The sequence below is a fragment of the Xiphophorus hellerii genome, chromosome 20, assembly GCF_003331165.1.
Source record: "Xiphophorus hellerii strain 12219 chromosome 20, Xiphophorus_hellerii-4.1, whole genome shotgun sequence".
NCBI classification, from domain to species: domain Eukaryota; kingdom Metazoa; phylum Chordata; class Actinopteri; order Cyprinodontiformes; family Poeciliidae; genus Xiphophorus; species Xiphophorus hellerii.
In genome coordinates this window covers 17,964,240-17,975,135 of record NC_045691.1, presented here as the reverse complement: position 1 = coordinate 17,975,135, position 10,896 = coordinate 17,964,240, and the positions used below count along the sequence as shown (strand labels likewise).

The following is a 10,896-nucleotide window of genomic DNA, read 5'->3' as shown; positions in this document are numbered from 1 at the left end:
TGGGATATATATATATATATATATATATATATATATATATATATATATATATATATATATATATATATATACAGTATATATCCCACTGCTTCTGCCATCTTTCCTTCATCTTTTGCTTAATAATAGATTTGATTTCTTCTTTGCTGAATGGTACCAATATTTCAATATAACTATTTTTTGTAGCTTGTTTTGCACATTTGTCTGAATTCTATAAATTAATAACTGAATCTCTAATAAAAGGTTTGGTCTATAATAGAATAATTATTTTTTTTATAAATGTAATGATGAACTTGAATCACAACATAGTATACTTCTTAATGGACGAACTTCCTCAATCCATCCTAAAGCCAAAATGATTCCCATCATCTCTCCTGTATAAACTGATACTCCATCAGTAATTCTTTTACATTTTTTAATACTGAATTCTGGAACAATAAATGACACCCCATTATTGCTATTTGAGTTTTTTGAAGCATCTGTATAACTTGGACATATCCGTAGTAGTTATTGTCTAAATATGATTGTACTGAATATGAATCTGAAAGGTTTTCTTTTTCCCTTTTCTCCAACAAAGTAAAATCATCAACACTATTAGGAAATAGAGACAGATGAACTGGTGAAAAGGGAACTGTTCGGCTGATATTTATATAAGATAAAACAAAGACTTTTACAATGTTTTCTATCTCCCAGTCAAAAGAATTTGAATTCTTTTTTGCCCCTTTTCCCAACTAGATTTTAAAAGAAATGGCTTAATTGTGTAAGCCATTTCTTTCCTTGTGTAGGTCAGTTCTGCAGAACCTTAATGACCTAATCATTCTGTTCAGGTGTGGTGCAGCAGAGGCACATGTAAAAGTTGCAGAACAGCGGCCCTTGAGGACTGGAGTTTGACACAGCTTGTCCTTAGGTGAGTGTGTGTGCATGTTTGTTTGTCCTCTGGCTGTGTTGTTCTGTGAGGATCTGGAGAACTTTCCAGAGTGAACTTTCCCAATAACAGCTGGAGATGGACATGATGACAACTGGTGGCTGGATTATTAAGTATTTATTTTTTTAAATGTTTTTAATAAAATGTTAATTTAAAAAATAAGAACTGTGGTATATATAAAATTGTTTTACTGATCGGTTTGTGTCAGTTGTCGCAATTTAGTAGCTGTGATACTTGAAACAAAACAAAAAAAACAGCATGTCAAGAAAGGAAGAGCACATATTTCTGGACTTACTCATGTTCAGATCAGGATTCTCTTCGTCTTGGACTGAAACGCTCACATCCTGTCCGCTTGTTGTACATCGTGACAACCCAACTCCGCGCTGCTCAGAAAAGGTGTGTCACCGGCGTGACGTCACATCTTCTACCTGAGTTTCGGTGAGGAGGAGGAGGAGAAGGGGTTTGAAGGCCGAGCCGAGTGAGGGGGGGGGGAAAAAAACACACGCGTATCGGCTCCTCAACGTTTTTTGTGGGGGATAAACTTTTATGTAGTCATTGTTTTTCACCGGCCTGCCTCGTCTGAGTTGACTTTACGTGGAGTGGGTCTGCGGGAGTTTGGACCCGCACACAGGAAACTGACGGCTTTCTTCCCAGCTGCCCAACAAGGAAGGCGTACTCCTACTTCCTGCTTCAGCACAGGTACGTTTTGTCGTTTTTACAAAACGCGCTTCATTTTTATGTACTGTCAGTTTTCTTGCCGCATTATTACTGCTCGTTCAAAGACTTATACATTTTTTGGAAGTACATCAGTTGCACGGTGGTAACAACTTAAAGGCCTCCCTATCGGTCAGAGGGAAGAAGCCAGGCAGCTTCCAAACGTTTGGAAAATCCGGATTTGCAGGATTTGTGTTGTTGCATTGTGTAATGAATTGGCAGTTTAGAAAATTACACTCATAATAGGGCGGACCGGCCGGTTTATAGCTAACTGTGTGTTTTTAAATGGCTCTAATTATTTTATTCTGTATTTAGTCGGCCAGGATGGCGGTCACCCCTCGACGCGTCCGCCTCAAGCCGTGGCTGGTGGCCCAGGTGGACAGCGCTCGGTACCCGGGTCTGGTTTGGGTCGACCGGGAAGTCATGCGCTTCAGGATCCCCTGGAAACACGCCACGAGACACACACCTCAACACGAGGACGAGGACACCATATTTAAGGTAAATATTTATTTGGATTGAATTGTCTCAGCTGAAGGAAAATCAGTTTGAAATGAGAGGATTTTATCTTGGAACCCACAACTTTATATTTTTATCATGCTTAATATTTATGCTTGTTTGCTAATAAAGATATGACACGGTTTTTTGTTTGTTTTGGGGTTTTTTTTCTTTGTTTTTTTTAAAGCTGTAGTTTCAAGCAAATTAGTTTGTTTAGAAGCCCCTCCCCCACCTGCTGCTGTGACTGCCAGTCTGCTGGCTGTAGGAAAGTTCCTGCCAATTTCACTCCGTAATAAACACAAATTCGAGTGTCTGGAAATGTTTTGGTTTGGAAAACATGAACTGTTATTGTTAGTGAGCCAAAGGAGCATGTCTCATCGCTTACAGTAGCAGCAGTGGGGAAGCAGGACAGGTGATTTAAAGGTCTACCTCGGCCTCTCATACCCAGATAAGTTGCATTTTACATGAATAACAATGAGCTTTGAGTAGTTATTTTTTAAAAATTAATTCTGTGTCCATTTATGCTTTGGATGTTGTGCCAGCTTGTATCTGTCATATGTATCGCATCATCTTAAATTGTGTTCTACTTTTCTCGCTGTCTGGCAGCTCTATTTAACAAAAATGTTTTTGTGTTTGGTGCAATAAAGATATGAAAATTTCAAAATTCAGCAGGTTAAACAAATAAATGTAAACATTTTCACTATATAAAGAGGCACATGATATTGTTTTAAATGAAAGCTTTTTGCATGTGTTGTATGTTCTGCGAAATATTTTCTGTAAATACACTTAAGCTGTTTTTTTTTTTTGTGTGTTTTTTTTCCTGAAAGTTATCATGTTGTGATCTATTGCAGGTTCATGAATAAAACCAGTGATGACTTAAACTAAATGCATGTCTCTAACAATTAATTGTTGGCATCGGTCACTACCAATTATTTAAAGTATTTTTAAAAACATTTGTGTTTTATAAGGTTTGATTTTGATAGTACCTCTGTAAAGCTACCTGAACCCAGATAAAAGTGATCAGACATAATCACTTTTATGTCTGATCATACCGATTTATGTTTTTATTAAATTTAGATTATTTAAAATGTCATTTTTATAACGTAAAAAAAAAAAAGTCGTCTTTAATTCAGTTGAACCAAACCTTTTCCAACCCTTGCGTTTATTTTAACCAAAAACATTTCTGTTGCACGTCTTATGCTTTTTGCACTTATTGTAATCAATGCAACACCAATCAGTGAATATTTACACAGAATGAAACGTTCTGGAACATATAAAAGTGTACATGGCGCAGCGTAATTGATCTCGTTTCTCTGACTGCTTCATCCAGGCGTGGGCTGTGGAGACCGGGAAGTTTCAGGAGGGAGTTGATGAACCTGATCCCGCCAAGTGGAAAGCCCAGCTTCGGTGCGCCCTGAACAAAAGCCGGGAATTCAAACTCGTCTATGACGGCACCAAGGAAGTCCCCATGAATCCCTTAAAGGTATATGATGTCTGCGACATCCCACAACCCAACAGTAACCAAAGTAAGTACAAAGTTCTTCAGATGTTTTAGAGATTTTCATTGTTTTCCATCTTTCAGTGTTTATTTTTTTCCTGATAGCTCCTTCAGATGCAGGATCACATACTCCCTATGATGAGGATTTTGGAGAGGATCCCGACACGCCAGAGTCTCTTCCTCCATATCCATCCAATGGTGATTGCTTACACCCTTTATATTGATACAAATATGTGGAGGAATTGATGGGAAAACAAAGAAAACAATTCATCTTTCCTCTTTTAGGCACCAGTCCTTCTCCACTCCTTTTGTGGTCTCCAATGGGTTCCGATTCTTCCATGCAGCCTTCCAGCTGTCCACCTTCGAACGAGGTCTGGCCCAAAGAGGAGCCTGGTAAAATCTGGCCCAAAGAGGAGCCCGCAGATGTAGAGATGCCCCCCTCAAACCTGGATGAACTGCCCCCTGCCCCTCTGCCCGACCCCATCCTGCAGCCCTCTCCTCTTTCTGATATCTTCTTGGCCTCTCCGGAAATGTGGATCAGCTCCCTCCCAAGTTAGTGTGGACAACTTTATCTCCTTGCAGAAATCAACTTTTTCACACAAAAATTTGTGCACTGAAATTTGTTTTGAAAGTTTAGCTGCAGAATTTGATTCCAAAACAAACCAAACAAATTGCAAAATGAGGTTTTAAAAACTGAAAAGGGCATGAAATGTTGATGCTTTTCTGGATCAGGTTCTCCAAAACAGATGGAAGTGATTTTACTATTAGTAAATGATGATCCATGTGCGGAGGCGTCCATCTTTTTTTAAATCATCCACTAGCAGGTTAACTTTGCCATATCATCTCTTTGTCTGGTTTTCTGATTTTTACCATCACATTTATGGTAAATTACTAAACTATCACAGTTTAATAAATCATTTGCATGTATAAAAAACACATTGATCACACAGTCATTTATAGACTTGCTAAAGACCCAGTTTCCAGACCTTTGGGAAATCAGCTGATGAACATGGAGAGTTGCATCTGTGCTTTTACAGTCTCTCATTTTACTGTTTGCCGCATTTGTATTTTGAAAAAACTGGAACTGCAGCCTCAGGGTACACAGTTGCGCGTCGCCATGCAGAAGTGACTCAGCTTGTAAAAACCTGTTGAAGTGTTTTATCATTCAAAATGATAAAGGTTTTCCATCTTGATCTCCACTAAGATCCCTTTGATGAATGCAGATCGCATGCAAGAAGGAGATAAGAACTCCTGCAACCCCACTTAAAAAAATAACTTTTTATTACACTTCAGTATTTCAGATCATGAAGTAGGTTTTAATATCAGAAGAAAATACCGCGAGTAAAAGCAAATGGCGTTTTCAAGCCAAAATTATCCTGATGATCCAAGACTTTGGGGAAAATATACGATAAACTGAAGAGACAAAAGTATTTTTGGAAGTTGTGCATCATATCTGGGTAAAATCAGCACAGTACTCCAGAAAAGTGTGATGATTTGGAGCTACTTTGCCTTAGGACCTGGGAGTCTGGTCATATTTGATGGAAGCATAAGTTATGCATCAGAAAATCCTTTAGATTACCCAGTTCATCCTTTTATGTTTTTTAGCTTCAACTACAGTAAGAGTAGACAGCCAAACAAAATGAAAAAACACAACAGCAAGCCAATCTCTACCATAGCTAAATGAAAACTAAAGATTGAGTTTTATTGTCAAAGTATATTCTTTAATCAGACTGGTCAACATGCTCAATAACACATTTAAGTTTGACCAAAAGGAAAATCAACAAAAATTTGTTTCAAAGCAAATGTTTTTTTTCCCAGCACTATAAATCTAGTTTATCCCAGAGGCTGAAGCTAATGCACAGTCTGTGATACCAAAGATGATCTTTGCAATATCAAACCATCTCCAGTTTAAAAAATCTTATTCTTGGTTATGGCGAATGTTGTTGAATCCTTCAAAGAGACTGTGACGGGTATTGTATAAAAAAAATTTTTTAGCGTCATATCATAATCATACCTGGAGTGTTGCTTTGAGTCTTTCATGCATGGTGAGAAATCCTTTTATCTCCCATAGCAACCATTTGGGTGCAAAACCACTTACTCATACAAGGTGAAGCCTATTTATCCAAATAGCTTCCTGCTGAGCTTCCACCCGTTCCCACTCCTTCCCCTCTCAGCTCCTCAGACTAGCAGTAGCAATTGGTAAACACCTGGTGGAACTGCATGTCTGCTGAGTTCATCATGCAAACTATTTCTCAGTCCAATGTTCCTATGAATGGATGTAAATGACATAATGAGGCGCGTTGTTGTGATGACGTGCTGAATGCAGGGAGTCAGGAAGAGCAAGACCTTCTTAAAGAGACAGAGGCCCAATTTAAAGGTGTTAAACTGCAAAGTCAAATTTCTTTTAAGTCATGTTTGATAGATACAGCATTTTTATAACTGAAGTAGTAACTTGATTGTGCCATTTCTGTGCTTTAGAGTGCAGGATCTCTAATTTTCTGCCCGTTGTCTGACCCAGTGACAGACTTGGAGGTCCAGTTCCTGTACAGAGGGAAGGAGGTGTCTCCTACCGTGACTGTGAGTAACCCGCAGGGTTGCAGGCTGTTCTACGGGGACCTGGGGCCCATGGTCAACCAGGAGGAGCTGTTCGGACCCGTGAACCTGGCACAGCTGCGCTTCCCGACCACAGAGCACATCACCAACGACAAGCAGAGGATCTTCACCAGTCGGCTGCTGGATGTGATGGACCGAGGTCTGATCCTGGAGATCAGGGGCCACGATATCTACGCAATCCGCCTCTGCCAGTGTAAGGTGTACTGGTCGGGCCCCTGCGCTCCAAACCCAGCTGCGCCAAATCTGATAGAGCGGCAGAAGAAGGTCAAGCTCTTTTGTCTGGAGTCGTTTCTCAGCGGCAAGTACAATTAAGAGTACAGAATATTAAAACAGTGAGAGAATATCTTTACCAAAGTTAAACATTTTAAAATGTTTTACTTTGGGGTCATCATTGAAACTTTTCTAAAGTTTAATACAATATTTTTACCATTACAGGACAAATATCAATGTGTGTCATCTGCCCCCACAACCTATAGCTGCCACGAGGAAAAGTGGTAACAGATTAGATGCGGTCTAAAAAATATTGAAAAATATGTTGAATTTAGTTATTTTCCAGTTTTGGACAGACTTTATTTCCCGTTTCTTTGTCTAATAGAGTTGAATTGATCTGTTTGTCCATTCATTAATCTATCCAGCATCCATCGTTCCATGATTGATTGAGTTGTCCTTCTACAAATCTCTATCATCCATTTATACATCTGTTCATTTTACATTTGTTCATCTGTCCATGGATTTTTATGGTCCATTTATCAATTTTCCATAGTGAAGTAAATATAAGTCTGGGCTGCAAAAGAATTCAAAGTTCTAAAAGTGTTAGTTGTGTAGGAACCCTGTGATGAGGTTTTAGAGTGACATCATAACTATGGTTTGGTTTCATTTCTTTTTTTCATATGCAGGTGTTGTAGCGCAGCAGCGTGGCCAGGCGACCAGCCCTCCTCAATTTGAAATCAGCCTCTGCTTTGGAGAGGAATGGCCCGATGGAAGACCCAAAGAGCGAAAACTCATCATGGTCCAGGTGAGAAATACAGGAATTTAACTTGATAGCCCAAACTGATAATATACGGTATAATTCCTATTTTTTTTACTTTTTAAATAAAGAAACATTCAGAAACTACAATCACAAAACCACACACTTTTGATTTCATAAAAACCCAGTAACTCCTCACTTTTCCTCCAGCCACTGCTCTGCTGTTCATGACGAGGCTGGTGTTTGTTATTCTGGATTACCAGCAGATCTTGCTGCGTTTCCATGCTTGATTTGTTTAATAGGGCAGATCTTTAATCTGGGAATAACTTGACGTACAAATTAAAGGGCCTGCACTATGTAAAATCATCTCTTCTTTAGCTTTATATCATGTCATAAAGTTATTCCTTCATACACCTGGAGTGTTGCTTTGAGTCTTTCATGCACGTTTGACAAATCCTTTCATCTCCATTGCCATCCATTTGGGGTGCCTAAATGCTTGCAAGCCTGCTGGGCTCCTCATAAACTACTACTTTAAGGAATCCGATGGTCTTAATAAAGGTTCATTGATGTGATGATGGGGTGAAGGTGGAGTGTCAGAAAGAGTAGGAGCTTCTTAAAGAAACGGAGGCCGATTTCAATGCATCACACTGTGAAGTTTTGCAGCATTTTTATAACAGCTTAAGATAACAGTGACTAATAAATAGCACCATGTACCTGGAAAATACATTACACCATTCTACTTTCAAAAACGAAACGGACCCAGAGCATCATAGATCCTCCACCATACTTACCAGGCACTTTGCTACATATTCATCTTTTGTTTTACATCACTCACCTGGAGTGCTGTTGCTGAAAACCCCAGTCTTAGTTTCATCTCACCAAAGTTCAACTTAAATGTCCTCTTCAGTTTTGAAAGCCACATTTATTTTTGTGATGGGACAAAAGAAGTTGTTTTTTCCTGGTCTGTCTTCCTGATGACATGCTGTCAAGCAGTCGGCACCTAAAGGTTATGGAGAATTGCTAATTTCATTTGATACGACAGTCCCTCTCTGAGGAGGAGCTGTGAAGGCGGCGCTCCAGGCGTTTTGCACAGCTGAATGGTTGCCATGGGAGATTAAAGGATTTCTCAAACATGCATGAAAGAATCAAAGCAACACTCTAGGTGGGTTTTTGATGGAGGAATTACAACATGGTGTAAAGGTAAAAAAAAGTTGATATTACATAATACTGCCCCTTTAAAAGTTTCTCACTGCAGATTAGTTTTTTTTTTGTTTTTTTTTTAAAGTATAGAATAAATCAAAAACAAAAAATCATGATGAATGCAAGAGTAAATGCGTCTTTGCTCATGCAGACTGGAATCATTTAGCTGGTCGGCATCCTCTGCTTTCGTCTCTCACTCCTCTTGTTCCTCATCCTTTCAGGTCATTCCTGTGGTGGCTCGGATGATAAGCGAGATGTTTTCCGGAGACAACAACCTTTCATTTGACAGCAGCAGCGTGCGCCTGCAGATTTCAATCCCAGATATAAAAGACAATATAGTGAGCCACCTAAAGGAGCTGTACAGCCTGCTGCAGAACCACCAGGGCCAGGAGGGGTGGGCTCTGCCCCCCAACTCAGGCCTGAACATTGCCCAGGCTCTGCAGACTCAGTGAAGCTGTGAACCAACTATTTTATACAAATCATCAATATTATTCACCACTGCAGGGTTTTTTTTCCCCCCTCTGTTAGGAAACAAGTACTTGTATGTAATCCTGATTAGAAGTGTGCAGAATATACTATAGGATTTGTGTTCTGTTCAGCTTTTGCTTGTAAAACTGCCCTACACTGTAGTGCATTAGTCTGTGCAGGTTCTGCAGGCCAAAGTCCGCCTCGCTGCAGAGGAATATTTATCATAGTTAATCAGTTACAGATATTGTTCAGAGTTATCTCTATCTACATCCAATATGTGATCGTCTGACAATACGAGAGGCTTATGAAACTGATCTTATTTGCTTTTCTGTAATTCAGTTTTACACTTTTTTTTATAGAAAAATACATCCAGCAAGAGATTTCTTTTTTCGGAAAATAAAAATGTAGATAAATGTCAATAAGAGTAGGGATGGATATGAATTCTTCTACAGTGCCCATAAGAATAAATGGTCTACATATGGTTCCCCTCTTTATCCTCCTTTGAATTAAGTTAAAACGTTTTCTCGTGGGAACATTAGAGTTTGACCAGCTGCTTGTCTTCTGGCATCTCTTTTTCCATATGAAATGTTGAATATTTTTGTACACATTTTAGTTTGGCGACAGATTGTATCCAAAGCAATCTGTAGCTAAACCCGACAACATTCAGATGCATTAGTCCTTTTCTTTGCACTTTGGGGTGCTGAAATGTTTTATGATCTGCTGAATCTATTTACCCTGTGATTGCATGTTTGTTTTATCAATAAAAGTACTGTTAAACACATTTTTATGATTACCATCTTACTTTTGATTGGGCTCCAACGATGACACATGCGCAGTGGAAAAAGAAATTAGACTTTAACCATGATTTACTTTTACTGTTTGTGTGGAGAGCTGCTCTTGCATGAGTTTGTGCTGCAGCTGACTGGCTGGTAATCCAGAAGGTAAACTAACGTCGAAGCCTGAATGTGTGCTGATGTAACACAGCTGGCAGTGCGAGTTTCAGCCCAACATGATGTAATGTGTTCGAGCCCAGAGGCAACACCAGAGCTGAAACTAAACTCAGTCGTTCATTAGTGGTGGTAATTTTTACTTTGTGTACATTTTGCTGATGGTTTTATAGCTTTATTCCTTTTTACAGCAGATCTTTAAACCCAAATTCAGAGTCTCTTAGGGGAGATGTCTGATTTAGCAAAGATATTTAGTCTTCTAAAAATAAACCCTGACAGGACACCAGCTCCAAAGTTCACTGAAGTATTTTCTGTTTTGAGAGAGAAGAAAAATATAATCTAGTTGCTGTGCAATAACTAACTTTAAGACGGATTTGGGAATTTGGATCTTTCCTATTGCAGATTTAAATTTGACGATTGTCTCTTCAAAAGCAAAATTTTAAATAAATTAAAAATGTTAAGTTTTATTATAATTAAAAGTACATTTTAAAAAGCATTTGTGTGCTTTTATAAATTATTTTTAATAAACTAATTTAAATGTAATTTATTTACATTTTAATTAAAATAAATTTAACATTATTTTAATTTGTTTATCTGCAGCTGTAGCAGAGTCCATATAAATATATTAAGTGTTTTTAATACCTTTAGATGCACCATGAACAGCATAATGTTGGAACATGTTAAGTGCGAGTACCCCGCCTCCCGCCTCTAGAGACCGAGTCCAACTCTTGAAAAACATCCCTTCATCTGAATTTTAACTTTACACTTGATACGATGGAGTCCGCCCACTGTCTTGGTCACTTTTATCACATTAAAAACTCAAACTTCAGAGCTTGAGATATTGTTTTATAACCGGATCCGTCTTTAAACTTCTCCACAGCTTTCTCCCTCACTTTATTCGCACATCAGATAAAAGTGGGCAAAAACACATCTCCGCCGCACTTTTCAGATTTGTATTTGGAAAGAGAAAACCACGTATCCTTTTTGTTTCGTCTCAGAATTATGCTGTTGGTTTTATTACATAAAATAAAAATGTTTAGCAATATTTACAACTGTAACATCAAAAACACGG

At 38.6% G+C, this 10,896-nt stretch overlaps 1 protein-coding gene across 1 annotated transcript; it reads left to right on the top strand.

Moving 5' to 3' along the window:
* The first annotated feature begins 1,403 nt into the window (after window positions 1–1,403).
* irf6 (interferon regulatory factor 6) lies at window positions 1,404–9,658 on the top strand. The gene is made up of 8 exons (XM_032548527.1): window positions 1,404–1,621; window positions 1,952–2,134; window positions 3,462–3,657; window positions 3,735–3,827; window positions 3,915–4,181; window positions 6,148–6,540; window positions 7,139–7,257; window positions 8,631–9,658. Exons 2-8 carry the CDS (start codon window positions 1,961–1,963, stop codon window positions 8,859–8,861), a joined length of 1,473 nt encoding a protein of 490 aa, XP_032404418.1. The 5' UTR covers window positions 1,404–1,621; window positions 1,952–1,960; the 3' UTR covers window positions 8,862–9,658.
* Window positions 9,659–10,896: the final 1,238 nt, after the last annotated feature.